The following is a 23501-nucleotide window of genomic DNA, read 5'->3' on the forward strand; positions in this document are numbered from 1 at the left end:
AAATAGCATTCGCCAAAACTTTATTATACCTTTATATGATGATAGGTGAAATAACCTTGTAAAGCAAAGTAAAGTGATACTTACAGATAAAGCCGTTGCAAAATAATTAAAAAATGCCCGAAATAATTATTTACATGAATCGACTACTGAAATAGAAGCAGCCTTATCAGGATAGGATTATATGTTTGGGGTCAGACTTTAGTTCCTCTTTAAACTTGCTCAGTCCGTCTTCTTCGGAATGAAAGCAAGGAGCAGACGACTGTTTCCAAACTGTTCTGACAACCCTGCTGTGGCCAGAATATGGTTGAAGTTGAAACTGACATATATACGTGAATGACGAAATTTACCCATTCATGTGTCGGGGGAAGGAACTGTATTAATACACAAGACGCAAAATTTAAGTGTGGTATAATGTAATAAGCAAGTATATTAAAGAATACTTACAGTTTACTTCTTATTAATTGAGAACAGGGACCATGGAGTCCATGGAGTGGTTGGCATTAACTAAATACGAGTATGCTTCTATACAAACACGAGGCTGGCTGTGATAATTTTTTTAAGGTCCCTTTTTCACTGAACGACACATTAAAAAAAATTGTACGCTTTTCTATCTTTATAATAGAATCTACAACAATAAACAATACATTTAATCGGTCTCCAGAGTGTGCACTTCGGATGTTGTCTATATCAATGCCGATGTCGGTAAAAAGATATTCACCGGCGCGAGACGATATAAGTTTTTTTTATGCAATTTCCTTTTAATAAAGGTTAGTAAAAGTTATGTTTTTAAAATCTGCATTAAATAGGCTTTATTGTCATATTTTTTGTATGTAGAAAAACTAAGCAGTTTAATTTTGACAATAAATAAAAAACAAAAATTACACTTGAAAAATTAGATTTTTTGTGTTTTTTTTTTCAACAAATTGCAATTTTTTATACCAGAAATGAATTCTACGTTATTTATTTATCCGAAATTGATACCAAATATGACCTATTAGCTAAACGGGACCTGTTAGAATTTTTAGAATGAAGCCGGGCGGGGCGCTACTTGACCCCCCCCCCCTCTCGGGCTTAAGCGGGGGGTCCCTCGGGCTACCGATCTTAATCGGCTTATTTTGATATAAGGAACAACTGTGCCAAGTTTCATGCTTTAATCAAGCAAAAAAAGGTCATTTCACTTAACACCCTCACTACGAGGTCTACAGCTCACAGAGCCACTAGTAATAATTTTCGTATCACACAAAACTTGGTATCAAATTATTAAATGGTATGTTGAGGAATTGAATTTCTTTTTTTTTATTAATGGAATATTTAAAAACGGAGTTTGTTTAATATCTAAATAAAGGGTGTTTGTTTAATATGCAACAATCTATAAATTAAACTATCGAACATCTTCGCAGAATCAAGCGAATAGGACGAAGATAACATTTTAAATTAACTTCTCTACGAATACACTGGCCCGACAATTCTATTTCACCGCGGCCAGCATTTAAATTGATAGTTCCTGAGGCCAATTCAAACTTACATTTGTTTCAAAAACGCTCGTACGTGTCCGAACTAGGGCTTCCAAATACCGGACTTCTCACAATACCGGTATTAATACCGAAACTGTCTTCATCAATACCGGGATCCCGGGATCCCGGTATTGGATATGAATCGCTTAAAAATATATAGTTTTATTAAAAAGGGGAATTAGAAAGGCTCACTGGAATACCAGATATGTCCTAAAAGCTATTACAACAATAAACAATCAATGCCGCCATCTGCAATAATTTTATTTCACACTCCAGGTTGGCAATAATTTTATCCAATTTGTTGACTTCACCTCACCAGTCACATTTGTAGTCCAACTTAACCAACTAGACAACATTTTTTAAAATTTCCGTCAAAATTGGTTTGCCATTATTTCAGTTATCCTTGCTCTTTCGTTTTATTTTTTGATAAAATTATACGAACTAATTATGTTAATGTTAATGTTACTGATGTGTTAATGTAACTTCAGGATTAATCCACCACCAACCACCAAATATTTATCTGACGCATTAGACAACGATCTTTTTTCAATAATAAAATGCGGGCTAGAGACCAGTTAGAGTTAGACCAAGTAAAGTCTGCAACGATTTTGATAGTATACGCAGTACGCAGTGCAAGTGTTATTTGTACGTCGTAATTTCATAGAAGTTTGACGTTTAATATAACACTTGCACTGCGCGTGTTACGCCTCTGACGCGTCTGACGTTTAGTAAGCTTTTTGATACAGCCGAATATAATGGATTTAATGGGTTTATACTGCGCATTTCCCTCATTTTTTTAAATACCGGGATCCCGGTATTGCCTTTAAAAATACCGGTATTGAAAAATGCGTTTAAAAAGACGGGATCCCGGGATCCCGAAATACCGGGATCCCGGTATTGGAAGCCCTAGTCCGAACATTTATTGACGCGAGCGAGACGCACAGGCGAATGAACCAAATTACATCATTTAGATATAATTTTGATCTCAAAGTGTACGTCCGAATTGTCCTCCTTGTCATACTACAAATGAAGCTTGCACCCTAAGCAATAACAATAACGTACGACTAGTTATACTTACTAGAAGATAAGAAAAGTCTGAAGGTAATCTCTTACATCGACCGCAGTCGTCGCGATTGCTTTAAAGTTTAAATATTAAGGAATTAGACGCATTAGGGGTTTAAATATCAAAGTAAAGTAAATATTGTATTAAATACCAACACAAGGTAATAAAAGGGCGAGAGTTCGACACGTCTCGGGCATGCCAGGTCTTAACACACCTCGGCCTGACATTCTCTTCATCTCAATGGCTCCATCCCGAGGAATCCACTTAAAGCCGGGGAGAATGCCAGTCGCGTGGCGAAATGACGTTTTTTAATACGCTGGAGTATGTGCAATTTTGCAAGTGACAGCAATTTACTGCGAGTTGCTCGAAGCAAATTTTTTTTGAGTGATGTTCCTAAATTTCTGCATGAAGGCAAAATTCTCAATCCCAATCGTGACACTATCTATATTTTTTTCAAATAAACATAATCCTCCAGCGTACCTACCCTATCCACACAAATATTATAAATTTGAAAGTGTGTTACCTCTTCACGCTTAAACCGCTGAACCGATTTAGTTGAAATTTGGTATTGAGATAGTTTGAGTTATGGGGAAGATAAAAGAATAGTTTTTATCTCCGAAATCATCCCGTTAGGTTGTAAAAAGGGGGTGGAAGGTTGTAAATGTGGATACAATAATTTCTTAAAAAAGGACTTGCTTCTAACGTGTAACTTTTCGTAAGAAGTAAAAAGTGTTGATTGGATAAACAATAAATAAGCTACTCAAATTTCTAATTCCACATAGACGAAGTTGCAGGCAAAAGCTAGTATAATAATAAATAGGAATTTGCTTCACACATTGAGCTATTAATTATTCTGAGGCAAATTTGAATAATTCTACGAGACTAGTGGAGCGTCCCAGTCGCAATGCTGATGATGCAACTGCGGTTGGAATACATAATTTAGTTTTCAGATTTATTTTACGTTGGTTTAGATTACTAGGTTCCAAGCAAATATATATAGAACTGTTTCATATTTATATAGGTAAGCCTCTTTATGATATAAAGATTCTAATTTTGTTTAAAGTAGTTTTAAAAAAAGTTTTACAAACTAGTGTGCGTGGCAGTGAAGCTTTGTATGTATTAGATTAGAGCAACACCAATGCAATGCAAGTATACAAGACGAATCACCTGGGGTCTCCGAGCAACCAACAGCGGCAAGTAATGTCAAAGCATTGCTGGTATTCGTTGTGCTATCTAAAATAGGAACTATAGATGTTGATTTGCGATAAAATTCTCAGGAAATCTTTGTAGTAGTTTTAAAATAGGTACCTACCTAACCTAACTACCCAATATTAGACGCTTGTTTCAAACAGTAACTGTTTACTTGGTAAGTATTATAATTATTTAATATCTTATTATAACTGCATGTAACAGAACCTATAATTATGTACATTTTACTAATAACAGAATCCTCAAATATTTTCCTTAATATTACAAGTTGAAAAGTTTCAGTTAAGTCTAAGTGTCTATTTAGCAAACTATTTAAATTCTAGATAATTACATTAAGGGAAGCGTTAATGGATTGGTGAGCGAACAGTCCGTAAATATTTGTTTTTAACAAGCTTTTATTAGGTCGACCTGTATGTAACTATGTAATGGAATCTTGCAAGTTAAATTTGATCCACTTCCCGGTTTCCGATTGAGCTGAAATTTTGCATACACATGTAAGTCGGGTGACAATGCAATATTATGGTACCATCGAGCTGATCTGATGATGGAGACAGGAGGTGGCCATAGGAACTCTGTGATGAAACAACGCAACCTAATTGTGTTAGGGGTTTTTAGAATTGTCTCGATGAGTATTAGTTGTCTGTCGTAAGAAAAGTACAGTCAGCGATAAAATCTTGTACCAAAAATGAAATTTTTGCCAAAAACTTATTCCCTATTACCCAAACTAGTGTCGCAATGAAAAGGGAATCACTATTTATACCTTTTTTTTTACGGCCTGTATTGAAATTCAAAACAGTATACTGTAATCCAATAATGTTTCACACTTGTAATTTACATTAACAAAATTATCTACTCACACTTATACATGCAACTTGATAAGATTAAAACAAACTGAATGACAATATGATTCCTCCAACAATACTTACTCGTAGCGTCGGTACATACACGAAAGAAAATCTCGCTAAGTACTTTAAGTGATTTTGCTTCCATGCGATTTATTTCGCGAAGCTCCAGAACACCACCCGTCTGATAAAGTGTTCGAGATGTTCTTCAGGTAAATATTTTAAGAGGATTTCGCTGTATGTTTTCCGCCTGAATAAATTTTCATTCACGCCAAGATGTAATAATGGTGTTTGACGTATGGTTTACTCTTCTACTCGGACTGAATCCAATAAGAGGGGTGATTGAATTAATCGAATATGTACCTACATAATGAAATAAGATATGAAACTGTCCATTTTTTGTTTAGCTTTTAATTTGCTCCTACTCTACTTTAGTATATGAATTCGAAATGCGGATAAGACTTCAGATTTGCTTCTGATACTTTCAAACTATTTGAAATTAGCTCGTGCTCAAGTTGATTTTTAAGGTGATAACGTCCGCAAGGATAAGTACGATGTAAGTACCATCACACTCCGAGATTGTTGAGCCATTTAGGGTATTAGCTATATTGGTTGTTCAATACTAACGCTATAGAATTTCCAACTTAGCAAGAACCCTAATAAATGGCATAACAATCCCGTGTGGTAACTGTACCTACGATATAAGTATAAAATCGGATATAGCAACATGCAGACCAGACACGTGTTCGCATTGTCCCCTGCTGCCCATCGATCAGTGCTCCTTCCGCGACGTTTTCCATTGGGAAAGCAGCGGCTCGCGTAATTAGTAGAAACGAGAGCGAAGCGATTTCCGAGGCGGATCGCGGCAATTAGCGCCAGCGGTGCAAGCCGCAGGAGATTGCGATCATGCGACACATGCGCCTAATGAGCATTTATTTTTAACAAGTAAATTATAAAAACAAAGTAACCCCGACAGCGCAGCGGCAGCTAAACATTAAATCGTTATAGGTTCCAAATGTCATTCAAAATACCATCAGGTGAGATGTGTGTTAGTGTGTTTTGTGTTATCAGTATCACTTTCCAGATATAACAGTTACATTTGTGACAGTTACTAAATGTATGTGATTTGAAATGAAGACTTCCTTATCTTATATATTTTGTTCATCAAAAATGCTCTAATGTTCTCGTAACATCTCCTACCCACAACAGACAGACGCGAGCTTCAGCAATGAAGAATAATGTCAATTGTTGAAAAGATATCGAAACGTGCGTGACGAATTAATGTTTATATCACTGGTATTGAAAGTTTATGATGCATAAGTAAATTGATCACATTTCGATTAAACTGCCTTCATATTTCACTATTTATAGTATGTGATTTAACAGTTTCTAGTCGGCTTCATTAACGACATCGTAATTTATGGATTTACATGATGAAAATGGCAAAAAAAAGTTCTGTCAACGGCATTATCGCTTCAGATCTCTCGGCACTTGCGCCAACAATTAAGAATGTAAGGCGGGCGCGAGCTGCGCTTGCGACGGTACGCTTCACATTCGCGTCGCGAACCGCCCGGGAACAACGCGGCGGATGAAACCTCGACACCCTGATCCTTCGAACCCTTTTAGTCAAAATCATTACACTAATTCAAATTCAGTGACTTGAAAAAAATTGACACAGGCCGAAAATAATCTTATTTATATTTAGTTTGACGCGGTGTTTTGTTTTTAATTTGCGGGGGTGTCGCAGGTAGCCTGTGTTAGTGACGGTGTGTGCTGTGGTATGGGGTAAGATGGGGGCGGGGCATAGTGCGGAGGTCGAGGGCGGCGCGTACGCATCCGACCCGCCGGCCCACGACCGCAAGAAAAGCTACAGCAGAAGGCGAAGGTGAGTTTTTTTAGGTAATTTTTTAAATGTTTGAGACCTCTGCAATTACTTACTTGATAGCTAGTCATTAGACGCTTCATAAGTTTGGTTAAAAATTTTAGACAACACCGTATGTGCATGAACGATCATCGAGCTACAAGTAGACTAACAAAAACTTGCGAAAATGGGTGAGGGAAATATTTATACACACTAAACAAATGGCTAGTAAAAAGCCACAGTAAATATTAAAAAAGTACTTGTTAAAACCATGTATTCATACAGATATAAATATACTAGCTTCTACCCGCGACTTCGTCTGCGTAGAATAAGTACTTCCATATCCAATCATATCATAAATTAGTCCCCCTTTTTCACCCCTTCGAGGGTGGGTTTACTGGGTTTCCAGGATAACTAACCTATAATTATGTCCTTTCCCGGGACTCCTATCTCCATATTCTTCATTGCAAATTTCATCTAAATTGGTTCAGTGGTTTAAGCGTGAAGAGGTAACAGGCAGACAGACAGAGTTCCTAACGCATTTATAATATTATAGATAGGGATTCCTTTCGCCTAATAATTACATTAAGAAAGTAGCATAATGCGCAGTGTCGATCGACACAGATTACCCTACTGGCCGCTGTGCATAACAATGACAAGAAACGTGGCGCATCTGCCGTGACGACCGTATGTTTTCACTTTGAAGAAATAGCTTTCGACCGTTATGTATTATGTATTTTTACATATATCTTTACTAAATATGACTGAGTTCGGATAATGGATGCATGAAGATTATCTAACTGTTCTAAAATTCTATAGGTAGCTGTTTTTAGCTATGATACACGGTCTAGTCTTCATTATGGGTAAAAAAATGCAACAGATTTTTATTTTCCCAGCCGTACATAATGACTATTTCAACGATTTTTACGATCGTTCTTGTATTTACGTTATTCGCCGGTGATGTATTTTATAAGGACAATATATTTTATAAAATGTTTAAATTCGATATTGTTGGTGTAGGTCTCTCCGCGTTTTCAGCGATTATTGCTTATGTTCGAGGACTAAATCATGCATACGTAAAAGGCAATTTAATCCGTTAACAACATTGTTTTAATTTGAATTATAAATATAGGTACTAAAACTGTCAACGAATACCGCCTCCGTCTTTAGTAAATAAACAAAAGCTGAATTTAGCCGAAAATGGTGGTGTCGGGTTTAAAAGGAATACTCGGGAGACAACGTTTACCAAGTGGGTTTGGAACGTTAGTAAAATTGTATTAAAATTAGAAGGTCAGCACAAACGGGTTTCTTTAGATGTTCTTTTATTTTAATTTCATCTTGCTCTAAGCACCAATTTGAGTGAAATTCATCGATTCAGCTCAAGCTATAAATATTTCCGAATACATAATGATTCTATATTCTATAATAGGCGCTAAAGCTCTATATACATGCTAAAGCTGCGCGCAGAATAAATGTTTAGTACTACATATATCTGCCACTTCAGGTATAATATTACCACATTCTATTTCAACTTTCAGTAGCTGGACCGTAACAGATAGAAACCACGATCTGGAGCGCGTTGAATTCTTTAGAACATTGATAAAATGTTTGCGACCAACCATTATACCAACCTGTTGGTTCCTATAGTTTCCGTGTACAATAGGTACATTATGAGTTCTATTCCGTCTATTTTTATAATTTTAAACATTATCATGGAACCCTAAAAAGCACCGGAATTCACTCATAAACATATTTTATATCCATGCGTTTGTTTATCCCTACGTCAGGTATATGTCATAAAAGTATACGATAAGCGGCTCGTTGGGTCACAAAACGTTTCAAGGGCCGTTTTTATTTCACGTTTACGAGTTGGGAAAAGACAATAAATGTGTCTGAAAAAAGGAATGGACACAAGTAGTCCCATTTGGAGCATTCTCTGCGGCAAAAACTTGCGTTAAAGTACATACCTAAATAAATATGATAAATAGTACAGATAAAGAAAGTACGGGTTGTTCGCCCGGCGAATATGCGGTTACTTCCCGCAAAAGTGACATTGTAATTTCTCAAAAAAAATTACGATCAGGATTGATTTCTCCAGATCTGATTTTCTGAGCATGATATTGCCGCAATAATAGTTTTCCGCATCTTACCCCGTTTAACAAGTGAGTTTAGAAATAAGTTGCATTCTTTTTAAAGCTAACCCTTATCACGATAGATCATATCTTCAGTATACCATTAGTAAACTAACTGCGCTGCGTTGGCGCTGCTGTAGTCGGAAAATTGAAACACCTTGTAACGTTAGCGTCTTGACGCTCCTTGAATGATCAATTTTGTCATAAAAATACACTAAGAATAATCTTAAAACTAAATAAATTATATTAGGTAAAACTAAAATATAAGTGCCTAACTAAATAAGTAATTCTATAGTAATATTTGCTCGTGTGGTGATGTAGGCGCTTATCCAGCGCGAAACACGTATGTGACGTGTGTATCGACATCGCGGGGCGCGAGGGGTGTCCGTGCATGGAGCTCGGCCATTTGGACTTCCGCGGCGGCGCGATGTGTTCGCTCCAACTAAATTTTTAATAATGCTCTCGTGCAACCCTTCCAAAATGTGCCGTCGGAAAATTAATTAATTGCATCAGAAACTATCATTTTCTAAATTTATTTTGTGCGTTAGTGTTTTCCCCCGCTCGGGTGAGTGTTGCAAAATTATATTTTATAACTACTTTGTGCTAATTATATCATTAGATAGTTATTTCTTCCTAATAAGGTGTGTGCTTAGATTAATTTGTAGTTAAGATCCTTTTATTACGCTTCGCCGCAGTAATTCTGTACAATTGGTTTCCTTTGTTCCTTGTAACGTAATGAATTTCTACCCTCTTGCCTAAAAAGTGAAATCATGATTTGCAATTTCCAAATAAATGTGTAGATTAAATACAACTAGAGTAAAACTTAATTGCTATAGGCTAACATTATTGTTTGTCAATATAAATTCCACTTTACATGTTTTGAATTTAATAGTTTTCATTGCATAAGTACTTACTCCATAGTACTGAGTTGATTTTGTATGTTTCTACCACATCACTGATCACTATTTAATGCTTTGAGCTTGCCTTCCTGCTTTCTGCACTTTCATCTTGCGCTTTTCCTTCACGCGGCGAAATGTTGCAGGCAGTAACGCAAAATCGGACATTTTACTAAATGTCCAATAATGATAAATTCCAGGGGTCCTACCACCTACACTACCAACACTGGCTCCGGAGTCCACCTGCTGCCCTGCTGACCCGTGAAGACCTCAAGGCCGTGACGTCACCACCACTTACATGCGCAACCACCACCGCACCAAGCGCACAGCAGGGAAGTGGCACTCGTTCATAAGTGCGTGCAAGTGAATACGGGCTCGCTTTAAATTGTATAAAGAACCACCTCTGAGATCTACTAATCTACCTACCCTCAACTTTAGTTATTTTTACAAAATCGTTTTCTTTGTTTTTAATATAGTTTTTTTATTATGTACTAGTTGTTTTACTGCCTAGAACACTAAACAACAGCTAAACTGTTACAACCTCATACAGTAGCCTTGTAATTGGGTTTATGGCACAAGGATCTAATAAAACCGCGGGTTTGCCCAACAAAACACCATTAAATTTCGTAATTATAAATAAGGCAATTATATAAATTTCAAGTTTAAGTTGGGTTGTTCCGTAATAGGTACAACTGGTACAAGCATAGATCAATAATAAAAGCAGAGAAACCAAATTTCAATTACGTAAAGAGTAAAAGAACTTCAATTCTTTATGTGGCCGTGGTTTGAGTACCTAATTAGATTGTCTATATAAATATTATGTAACAATATTACCTTATATTTCATATCACACAGGTGTAACACGTACTCATTCATATACTAACCTAGGTATATACTCTGGCGTGAAATTCCTATACCTAATTTTTCCTGGTCTTATTATGTTAAAAAGTCATTTAAGTAAAAAAAAAACTCATTAAATCTTAAATCAAGCGCCAAAGTTACAGCAGTAGAGACTAATAGAGAGTCTACAATTCTCTTTCAGTTTCGTAAGCATGGCTCTACCAGCAATCTCAATTACACTATTTCACACGCTTAGACTTCGCCGGATACCGAAGCAAGTCAGGAAATATTATGCAGTTTCATCCATAGTTCAACTCGAAAGAACTTTGAACACTTTCGACGAGAACAGTTACAAATTTTATCGAGAAAAGAATTGTTAAGGAGCACATATTATTCATTGTATTTATGGAATAGATTTAGATAATTGCCGAAATATTGAGACGCAAGACGAACAGATTACCGAGGTCGTGTTTTAACCCTATTAGTGAAATACAAAAAGCTGAAGTATGCGTAAAAGGATCTCACTCAGCAGAATCCGGTATATGCGCGAAAAACGCTACGCTTACAAAATAATTCAAAAAATTCTTTTCTCCAGCTGCTTGTAGCAATAAATTCAACGCGAAACTCTGCATGGTGTAGTAGCTAACGTACAAATATCGAGAGTTGAAACACAAGTTCCTGTAAGCTACTGTTTTGAACTAAATCTAGTCGAACGCTAGATTGATATAATATTATTATATTATTCTAAACTGTAAGTAAGCTTCACCACTCAGTGTTCGTCCTTTAGACTGTTGGAATTAATGTTATGAGTACGCAAATTGTCATTATACACGCTATCTCCTATTGTAGCATTTTTTCTTGGTAATTATGTAAATAGCTACGTATTTAGTCACTTAAACGTAATATTCAAATGGATCGATATTAAGAGTAAATAGCTAAAAGATTTTTATAACCCAGCTTTCAAGATTTATATCGAGTGTATGTTATGGAACAACATGTTCATTTGTACTGAGAGAAACGTTACAATAAAACGGATAGTTATTAGAATAATTAATGATCAAGAATTTTAACCGCAATTTCCAAACCACCAAACACCAATTAAGCACAGTTATTACACATTCAGGCCTTGATCGAAACCAGGCCACTTTGATTTACTTAGTAAATACGGCCTGTAGACTTAAATCTTCGTCTGAAGCCATAATTCTTGTTGAAGAATTGATTAAACTGAGAGACGAGCAAAGCGGTAGCGAACGAACTAGAGCATATCACTAACTGGATGCGATACAGCTGGATCTCCGTTATCGGCTTTTTTCCACTAGCATTGAAGATGCTGGCCGGCATTAATTGCCAATTAAATAATACCATGTTTATGTAATAACTGGCTTTTTTACTGAGCGATATGCGTAAACGATCGTATTATGCGGAAGATATGACATATATGGCAGCAGGTTAAAAAAATCACCGCCTTGTAAGGCTTAGCAAGTCTGCTCAATTATGTTGCATTGCATGAAGTAATTCGTCAAAGTTTATTGAACTGTTTTATTAAGTAAAACAATCATGAAAATTTATAACAGAACACTAATCCTTTCGACATTGAAGCTTGGATAACTAAATTAACTATAGTTAATGTTTCGAGGCAACATGCACGCCAACGCAACTCTTAATTGTGTGATGTCAGATACTAATAATGTGCTAGTACAAAGGAATGCCGGCGCTTATGAAACCCTTTACCAGGCTTATACTGTGGCTCACACACGCACTTAGCAACCCTTTCAACTTGGATATTGTGTATCGAATTCCTGAAATCCTTCTCACCTCACAACAAAGCTTTGAAGCTTAACAAGGTACCTATCAAATGAATCAATCTAAGCCATGTTTACAATACACGGTATTAGGTAAATAATATTTATGCATGTAAACACTTTATTGTACACAAGACAGGTTAACCCAGTATAAAACAAAATAGATACAATTAATACAAAGAAAATGATTTATTCTTATTCATTCCGTAATAATAATTTACCACTAGGAGTACAGTTGTGATGCACCCCGTATTGCACGTATCCCCGCACATAATGTAAGCCGTACTAACACTAACCTTAACTTGTAACCCGCAGGGCAGCCTATGGTAGGGTGTGGGTAAGTAGTTATTACATTCCACCTAAGCGCTCCTTAGCCATAAGGTGAGCCGGATAGGTGGGAATCAGTTGTCCAGAATGGAATCACGTGGGATGAGATCTTGAGGGTAGCTGTGGAAGCTAGCTTCAGCCCTTTGCTTTTTAAGAAGGCCCGTCTTGGAGGAGGCGAGGACGCAGTTTTATTATGTAGACACCGATAGTTAATTTATTCTTATAAAAAAAACAACGCTGAAACATTGATAAATAATTTAACTCCCACAAAATTCTAAACTACAGTAAAATTACCACATTTACCACTTACCCTAAAGTTTTTCATTACTATTTCAAATAATTTTCCGGAAATAGAGACGTGAAAATAAATGTTGCCTCCTATTTAAGTATAGATTGTTGTGTAAACATGACGGAAGTGCTAACATTTTATATTTAGTTACCTAACATTATAATTATCATTATGTATAGATCTTCACTAGATATAGCAATGTTGAAATTTTGTTGATGTTACAATGTAGTGTCTTATATAGTTTCCCAAAATAAACATACCGCTCGATAACTAGGTATAATACATACATTACATATATATGTACATACATTTTTATACAATAATAGTTCTTACAGTTACTTGTCCAACCATGAGGTATCCTATGTATCATAATTTTTTTTATAGATTACTCAATTTGCAGTTTATCCAACCAACCGTCACAGTAAACATTAACCGCTTTTATTAAACTATAAATAAAAAAAATCACTGCCTCCAATGTGGTTTCCCATCCAATAATGAGATCAGTAAAAATTGTCTTACGCATCGTTAATTTCACTCCTCGAATTAAGTGATTTAAAATGTAGAACAGAACAACCACCATTAGGTTACAGTTACTAATCAACAGCATCAGTCAATGCATACGAATACTAAATTATATTACAATAAATATCAGCGAATATCACAGCCTGATAGTGAAATATTTCAATTAATAATATGTCTAAGACCAGGATTTTCACGATTATTGCTCATCGAGCGATTAGCAATTTAAATGGCGGTCAGGGAGAAAAATTTTAATAGGTGTTTTTACGCGAACGCAAGCGGCGGCGCAGATCGCCTCCGCGAGCGCTGATAACCGGCGCGCGCGCCACTGCCAGCGGGAAAAACAGTCTCCGCACACCGTCCTGTGGCTGGATTTTTTAAATTTTTGAATTCAGCCCTGTAATGCTTTTCAAACATAATTTGATATTATCTATTTTGTTATCAATCATATTACTGCGGACATCACTTTCACTACTCGTAAAAACACCTTTAGCAGTGACCTCCTTGCGGTGTTTTTTTAATTTTAGCATTTTATAGCCCGCACAGAATATTTAAAGAATACACAAAATACCACTTTGACCGTTATTCGACGTGTCATAATCAAGCAATGCCGTAATTTTGAGGCGAACATTGAACTTGTATTTTTAAAGCCATAGACGTTTATGAGCAATTGAGAATACAACATCTCACCCGCTGGCACAGGGCCGCAGCCGCGCGGGCGCTGGACGCGTAAAAAAGCGCTCAGCGGACCGTGCGCCGCTCTCGCGTTTCTCCACACTACATATTTTCCGATGACACACAAGTCCAAATGGCGTCACGCTAGCTGAACTACGCAACACTAAATTGCTAGTTTATAAGAAAATCACTTATTAAAAGCAAATATTAACGCGGTTACCCGTTATCTTACGAGATCTTCAATGAAAATGAAAAGACGCTGGAATCGGAGCAAAAATTAGGATTAAGAGTCTGTTGAGGATTAAGAAAATGTGCTTTGAGTTTATTTAATTCCCTTTATCTTTTCCCTTTTAGTATGAGCGTGTCTGTTTTTACGGCGTAACTTCAATTACATACTTTATTCTCAGACAAACTTTTACGTAAGGCTGTTTCTTGTAAATCCCAGTTAGGCAAACCCGTCAGAAGTCATAATGAGAAATATCCTGTAAATCAGGAAGCGTCACGTCCATTTCACGGAAATGAGTGTAACCGCAAAATCCGCTATCAGATCATTATAGCCCCATATTAATACGAAACCCGTCCTGCGGTACAACTGTCGGGAACAGATGACAGGTGGGAGAGACGTTCGAAGCCATGTTCCATTTTCTGCCGTCTCTCCCCGAACTCGAACGGAATAATTATATTCTGCTTACCTAGGCTAACTCCAAAGTTAACCTAGACAGCTTTATATGCCTATCTGACATCAAATTGATGAGGCATCAAAAATCTATACATACGAAGTAGCTCCTAACGAAACTTCACGATAACCTACTTCCAGATAATGTAGAGCCGCGGAAGATTGCAGATCGGCTGATCGGGCTGATATAGATATTTACTTTCTATAAGTACCTACTTAATTATATTTAGCGCTACAGATTTTTAAAATTGAAGGGTACCACTCTGACAACATTTTGAGTTATAGCGATTTGAAAGGAACGATGTACATAATTAACCATATAATTTTCGTGTGTGAGTGTTTTTAAAGTAAGAAAAAATGAGTTATATATATTTATAATTACAGAGGGAACAGAAGCTGTGTTAATTTTTTTATTGAGAATATCATTTTGAGATTAAAATCTCATTTTTGAAAAAAAGAAAATACTAGACATGTTATTTCAATTGGCTCTTGAAACCGAGCCTGAAACCGAAACTGGTAACAAAACAATAAGTAACTATTAAGTGCGAAAGAAAAAGATGTCGCTCCTTATCTAATTAGCTGTCAGCTGCTGCTTTTGAGCTTAAAATAGCGGATAGACAAGACGTATACGTCGTTTATATTATTACGTTACCACAGTTATCTCCAGCGAGCTCTCAGAACACGGACTGAACTTCTCTCTTAACAATGAAGGATCATAAAAAGGAAGTTTCGCAAATCGCTGAAGGCAAAGACGTTTCGGGAGCTATCTTTATGCACGTACCATGAAAATATGTATGAAGGTGCATATTTAAAGTGGATGAAGTAGGTACAGTCACCAGCATAAATAAATGACTATGGGCAGCCGTGCAAAAATATCTGATGCTCCATTGGAGGCATAAGTATATGACGACACTACCTCGGTAAAAATACGTGATCCTTTGTGACCAGCAAAAATATCGTTAGTCTGTATCCGCATAAATATCGGATCGGGTCGCTTAAAAATATTTGATTACTCATAAAATTCAAAATTATGTGATTACTCTCATCTGGAATAAATATCTCTCCACTGTAAAAGCAAATACATCGGATGGACGACAGACCGCCTATTTATCTGACACGTTGGAAAATCACAAATATGTTATCGACCTTTAAAAATGAACCATACATGTTTGGTATAGAGCCGTAAATTGTATAAAGTGATTTGACAATTCACGAAAAGAGTGCCGACTTGTCATTGTATATGTCTGTCTCACATTATATTCTATCATCGATTTGACGGAATAAACTGGATATAATTTTGAATTGTAACGTATTGCAATCATGAATCTAGTATATAACTGGATCTGGCATGAGGGGTGGGGGAAATGACAAAACGGGATAGTCTTATGTATCTTTCAGTAGGAGTAGCAGCGAAAGCGCTATTATTGTTTGTCCTTGTCAGTCTCACAGGTTGACCTCTTCATCATTCTTTTTTATGTAAGAAGGAGGTTTATTACACATTGTCTATTAAAAGTCTACCTGAATTATGTCACAATTTAAAATTGCAAATGAAATATGTGAGACAGACATATGCAATGACAAGTCTGCACTCTTTTCGTGAATTGTCAAATCACTTCAAACAATGTAAGGCTCTATGCTATCCAGGTATGGTTCGTTTTTGCCGATTAATGACATATTTCATAATTTCGTGTCAGATATATAGGCGGTCCGTCTGCCATCCGATGTATTTGCATTCACATTGGAGAGATATTTATGCCAGATGAGAGTAATCACATAATTTTGATTTTTATGAGTAATCAAATATTTCTAAGCGATCCGATCCGATATTTATGCGGATACAGAGTAACGATGTTTTTGCCGGCCACAAAGCATCACATATTTTTACCGAGGTAGTGTCGTCATATACTTATGCCTCCAATGGAGCATCAGATATTTTTGCACGGCTGCCCACAGTCATATATTTTTGCTGGTGACTGTACATATAAGGGGTTGATTTCATCAGAATTTTATAATTAGTGATAACATGTAGTACCTACATAAATTAAGCCAAATGCGTTGCGATTAGGGTTTGCACGACGGATCCGAAATGTATGGGAAGATCCGCGGATCCGGATCCAGATCCGGATAATTTCATACATTCCGGATCCGGATTGCAAACCCTAGTTGCGATTTTTAAATGCCGAAATTTCTAGTAAGTATAATGACTCCGATTGATAATTTTTTACAGCACCTAAAGTCTATTTATTCTTTCCCTAGACTAAAATGACATTTCATGGGTTGCTAGTTTTTTACGTCTTATAAATAGTGATGTGCTACAACCGGTACTAACCGAAAATAAACTATTGGGAGGTACTTATATTTGTTGATGAAGTGTCTGTAACACAATGAATGGATAACCCGTGACGTGTTAAAAGGGGACACTAGGAGAGGTATTAAAAGTATGAAATAGCGTAGGTAAAAATGCCATCATTTTGAGGTATTTACAAATTTTGTATCCAGGTCTATACACAATATTTCTAATATTTTAAAGCGATTTTATTGTAAGATTAACAGTCACATCGAAGCTACATATCATATAGCTCATAATGCACCAAGTTGCTCATCCTGTTTCTCTACGTATACTAAGTTTTATTTAAATGAGAACCTTACTGTGTACTTTTCGTGACCTCTTTTATAAAGGACCCATTTAGATTTAATTTTTTGTTTATTTTGAATCTAAAATTAATTTAGTATTATTTTATCGGTCATTCACAAACCGAAATCAAAGATCATCACTGTTTGTTTTAAGCTGGCCATATTATTTCTACGTTTGACATTTGTAGTTGTCATTTTAGTCTACGGAAAGAATAAATAGACTTTAGGTTTTTCGATTTGCCGATTCCATGCCATCATTTCGAACGCAGCGGTTCCCTTAGTCCAAATTAAAGCAGTGGTAAATAATGAACCATTTGCAGTAAAATGCAGTGGTCAGGCATTTTACCACTACAATCTGTGTACAAAGGATTGTAAATCATTGTTGTGAGATTTATGGGGACTTCGCCTAACCGTGTATTGGGGTCAAGTGGGACCGCTCGTTATCCCCGACGGTATGAGTGCGAGGATCGGCGATCTAACAAGCAATCCGACTTTAGTGCAAATGACAAAGTGTCAAAACACCAGTCTGAATCCATCGCGCCCTAAGCTTAATTTTTTCATAGGGGGCTATTCATAAATTACGTCATTTCAAATGGGGGGGTCTGGACATCGGATGATGGTAGCATGATGTAGGAGGAAACGGGGTCATTGATTTTTGGATGATTTTAGGGGGGGGGGGGGTCTAATTTATGAACAGCCCCTAACATGTTATACAACAAAAAATACAAAAATGATTATTTGAATAATATAAATAAAATGATTTTATGCTAACCTAGTCATTCAATATGAAATTTGATACCGATCTGGAGGTCTATTCACGTAGTAATTATTTGTTATCAATTTTTAATGGAAGTGTTGAGTTGAGAGAGTATAAATGTTTCTTTAACCAGTATTACAGATCATATCCATTAAAAATTTATTCTTCTTTTTTTAACTTCTTTAATCTGAATAGACCTCTTGTGGTGTAAAATATTATTTGTTACATTTATTATACTGGTAGGTAGCTAAACATAACCAATAAAGTTAGTTTTATTAATAATTTAAGTTACTAAATAAGAATTGTACCACAAACACTTAACACGTAAACAATAACCGATTCGATGTCCCCACCCCCACCTATTGTTGAAATTCAGTCAGGTTAGATGCACCTGGCGTATCCTGCGCCATACCTGAATTGAGTAAGCAGATTTCTGGATGCAATACATTTTGCAATGTCGCTGATTACACATTGACCTGGCTAGCAGCATCTAGCAGTCATGTCCTGTGAAAAACAAAAATCTTCCCACATAAGCATACAAAACAAGTTAGTCTAAAAATAATTTGTGCAGAAAATTTAACTTCCTATCCTTTTAAGCTATCTGCTGTCGTTATAAATAAAGGAATACCGCTCTACGGGAAACTACTCGGTATTTGCACGAATAACAAATAAAACAGAGCGACCGTTTTATAGACGCTCGGAATATTTAAATATTTATTACAGTGGACTGTTTCATTTTACGTTACGTTAGCTACGACAGTTTTTAAGAAAGTTGTTCCTTATATCAGCTATAAAGCAATCAGGATAAAATATGCTATTAAAGTAAAGTTCGAATATAACGGAATAGTAAGCGTTTTCCAATGTATCTAAAATCGCAAATAATACTGAAAAGTTGATTTTATCTAAAATAAATTATAAAGGACTTTATAAATAAATTCGGCTGTTTATTTTTAATGAGCGAGTCTTCCAGAGTAGGTGTGTACGTGATGTGGACATAAGGAACGAAATTTACCGTATTGGATTGAAGCCCCTGGGGATTTTTCTAGATATCTAGGAACTTAGCAGATGTTTTTTATAGGAGACAATAAAATTTAAATTGAGACGATATTTCAATGCTTAACCTAAGAATTGCGATCAGTCTGAACAAATACAAACAGGAAAACTTCCCTGAATTTACGTACTGTCTACCATTAATTGTGAGCTTACAAGCATACTTAATTGGTTTTTGTGTCTAAACATTCATTTATTATTCACGCAAGTACGTACGTAACGGTATTGTTACATTGTTTACACAGTCTATATTTACGCGATAAGTAAATAATGCTAAGTTTTTTATTCATTCTCTTGATAATTTGTTGATTTTATGTAACAAAAGAAAACTGTAAATTGAGTTTTCTTTGTTTTCAGTTTGATGTTTGAACAATTACTAAGGAAAGAATTCTGAAACTTTATTAAAATACTAGGGTGGCATATCTCTCTTGCCGACTTTACTAGCACTTGCCACCAAAAATGAAAAACACGTTCGTAAAATACCGAACTGTGCCATTATTTCAAACCCCTTAAACCCTCAAGTTTTTAAGTAATTTTACTAAAAGTAATTCACTCAAAATGAATTTAGAGTTACTTTTCTTCAGCTCTCGGAAAATAATGTCGTTGAAATGAATCGCCGGGCATTCGGACATAAATCACCCCACTTTTGGTATGGAAGCCCAAGAGAGGATTTTTGTGTTTACTCGAGCGCGTCAGATTAAGATATGAGTGATATCTTGCTACCCCGTGTAGTCTACCTTTACCCCTTTTAGCCATCTATGTTGAGCCCTTGGTTGGTGGAGGGTTGGTGGGGGGTTCAACAAATTGTTAAGCAGATTGTGGATTTGGTCATATTAGTCCAAATTAACGCTATAATTGTGCTATTACTAAATCTAATAATTATTTGGACGCATTTCCTTAATCTGACGGTTACAATGTAAAAATTAGGCGTCAAACTTGTGTTCGTCAGATTAAGAAAATGCCTACAAATAAGTGTTATATTAAGTTATAGAAAAAATATAGCATTAACGTGGATAAAAACGACGAAACCCACAAACTGCTTAACGATTTTTTAACCTTCCACCAAACTCCCGAAATTTAAAAAAAAATTATAGACGCTTTCCGGCTCGCTGGAAAAAATTATATAACTTTTTTTTCTTCTTATCATCTAATATTTCGTTTCCAATAGGTCTGTACGACGCTCGAGTAAGTACACATTTAGCATCGCCGGCTACCCCAACTATTTGCTTTACGGCCTCCTTGTGAGAATATGTGACACAGCTGTGTCACCGCAACACGTGACGGTCGTGTGACATGTGTTGACACCACTAATGTCATAACATTTGATGCTTCAGACGGCCGGATACTATAATACTCAGATTACAGACTGGATTGACATTATTGGTGTTTTCATTTCTTGTCGTGCATCTGACTGTCACTATAGTGTCTCCGGTACAATTTATCTTATGAAATCACAATCTGCACCGGAGTGGCACAGTTATGATAAAAACTGAAATAAAATAGAAAACCAGCACGTAATAAAACGTTCAAAGCTCTTAATAATAATCTTAGTGCTGAAAGACACTTTGCGATAGTAGCACGTGCAGTCAGTATTTCAGTAGCAGGTCATTTTTATATGGGGCAATTGTAGTATGTACCTACTAACTTATAGAATTTTGTAAGAGTGAAACTGTCTTAAATATTGATTCCATTTTATGTCACTGTGCGACTTAAATCGGCGATACTACGCCGTAGCGACTCGGTCTGTAGCAAAGAACAGCCGTCGCGTTTTGTCACGTAACCGCGTCATTCACAATGAAAAGCCACCGTGTCGTGTCTATTTATCGCTACATTTGTCCACATGGCCATTAATTGATTAGTAATTTAGGGTTCAAGCTAATTTGATTGTTCAATACTTATTTTATGCCGCTGTTATCGCAAAAACCATCCATGCAGTTTACAAAACTTTATAACTAACTTATTGTTAAAGATATTTATAACGAAAAAAGTATAACTCATGTTTGAATATAAGCTAATAGAAATAGGTATATCGTCATTTGTTGCCAGAGAAACCGACCTACCCGGATCCCTAACATTAAACAACAATGTTTGCTTGTCCTAATTACAACAGTATACACGGGGAAAGTTTAGCCAATAGAGCAGTTAACTTTATTCCCGGAATATTAGAACAAACGAATGTAGATACCAGATACCTTAGTATTTGTAAAACAAGTATAATTTTCAAGACTTGTATAATTTTCGACGAGCCTATAGTTACTTACAAACGAAAACTAAGAGAACCAGGAAATCGCTGATAGTTCATTTTAAGAAAGATGATGCACACTACAGTTAGAATAAAATATACTTTCTTAGGTATTACGAGTATCAGTGAAACGTAGCCTGTTGTAGCGCCCCATCTTTGTTTCCATACCATTTTTTAAACCTTATTGTAAATCTCTTATATAATTCAATATTATTTATATATTTAATTTTTAATTGTTCTAATAATTATCCAAGTATTAGAACGTTAGTCTTAACGTGATATTTATATAACCTAGCCCTACTTGAAGCTAGGCCTACTTGAATAAAGAATATTTTAACATAGCATTATTAAGAATGTGTTGCGATATATTTGGCACTTTGGCTGATTCTATACATTTCATAACGACTGTAGCATCCAATCATCTCTACTAATGTAATATTAATAAACGCTAAAGTATCTAATTTTTTTCATGTAAATAGCTTCAGTTCTTATAATGGATATACTACTATTAAAAATCTATTTTAACACAGACAGACCAATAAAAACGCGGGCGGATCCGCAGCCACAACCTTTGTTCTATATGAAAAAATAACCAAGAAAGAGAGCAGCGTCACAAATGCTGGGCGACAGGAAGTGAAACGATTAATTTCCTGTCTGGGAAGTCCTTTTCATTTCCTAGCAAATCGAACAATCGGGTTATATGTCTGATATGACACATATTAATTTACATATAGGTCAGTACCTCGCTACAATTACTGGGGCTAGGCGGGCGATTTATCTTTATTATAATAATGACTGCTATCTTAACTAATACAAAAGTTTAATCATCTATCTGGTACATACAAAAATCATTAGGTATCTCGCAATTTTTTATCATCTCAACAAACAGGGTAGCGCATCAAAGTCGCAGTTGTATCGCCTGATTGATGTTTAGACTTTACAAGATTACGTGTACCTTTTGCTCCATTGGCATAAATCTAAAAATCCACACAAGATTATACTACACATCTATTCAGAACAGAACCCAACATTGCAACTCGAAACAACACTGCAAAGTCAAGACAAGCAAAATGTAACTATCCAAGCCAAAACAGCCACCTGTCCTCAACATGCCACACTTGTTGAATCTGACTAGACAGAACTAATAGATCCATTTAAAGTTATAGTTACTTACTGACTAATTAGTAATTATAAGCTATATCAAGACCGACGCTGAATAATTAGTCATTCCTATCATGATAATCTAATCTATACGTAACATTTACCTTTATTGTTAAAGTTAAAATAAGATCACTGTTATCTTTATTAAATAAATAAAATGAAATTGAATTATGAACAATCTTGTATAAACAAGAAAGAGCAGAAAGTTGCAATAGCCGAAAGTACCCTTTTTGGTAAAGGTAAACATGGTTCCCAAAAATGTTTAGCTTACAATTTTGCTCCCGATTTGAATATACCTGGATCATGTGTGTCAATAATTATTGTGTACCTTCGGACAGCTTTACTTAGGTACTGGGTACTTGTAAAAGGTGACGCTAATATAAGCTGAATTGACCGACCTAGACGATCTTAATATTTTTATATCAAGTACATATCACAATATCCCTTTCCTCCCCGTGCCCCCACTGGACAGTTAAAAAAAAGTTTTGAGTAAAAACAAAGTGATATACACACATAAACTTCCAACTACTAGCGTAACTGGAATATTTAACAATTTAATAATAATAATAATGCACTCGTATCATGCTCAACGAAGCGCGCCAAAATATCTGACACTGATGTCTTACCGGTTCATTTAATTTTTAATTTAAAATATTATTGCAAGCGTTGTGCATTACCAACATTTGTAAGTACAAACAATTTCTAATCAATTGAACGTTCAAGTCGCGGAAGAACGAAAAGTTCACCAATCGATAAAGGAGCACCTGTGTCTAGGGACTATGGCGAACTCACCAAACTAGTTGGCGCCGTCGACTTAGTGCCAGTTGGCCGGCAAACTTACCTGGAAACAAATTAAGAAAGAGGTTAAGTGAAGTCTTGTCAAAACTTTATTATAATGGTGCTCATAAACTGACATTTATATAACATCGTGTGACATAAACAATTGAATAACATGATAGAAATGATATTGTTAAATTATGTTGTGCCTGTCACACAATGTAATATATATAGG

At 35.9% G+C, this 23501-nt stretch overlaps 2 protein-coding genes across 2 annotated transcripts in view; one reads left to right on the top strand and one right to left on the bottom strand.

The window, feature by feature from the left end:
- LOC134650232 (calcium uniporter protein, mitochondrial) overlaps window positions 1-23501 on the bottom strand; it is a 138824-nt gene that overhangs the window by 40188 nt on the left and 75135 nt on the right. The gene's annotated exons all lie outside the window — the stretch shown is intronic.
- The window catches only part of LOC134650173 (uncharacterized), an 84899-nt gene continuing 67755 nt past the window's right edge, over window positions 6358-23501 (top strand). Inside the window, exon 1 of the mRNA XM_063505054.1 lies at window positions 6358-6513. Coding sequence (XP_063361124.1) covers window positions 6419-6513 — 95 coding nt within the window. The 5' untranslated portion in view covers window positions 6358-6418. The remainder of the gene's footprint in view (window positions 6514-23501) is intronic.

The sequence above is a fragment of the Cydia amplana genome, chromosome 8 (assembly GCF_948474715.1).
Source record: "Cydia amplana chromosome 8, ilCydAmpl1.1, whole genome shotgun sequence".
NCBI classification, from domain to species: domain Eukaryota; kingdom Metazoa; phylum Arthropoda; class Insecta; order Lepidoptera; family Tortricidae; genus Cydia; species Cydia amplana.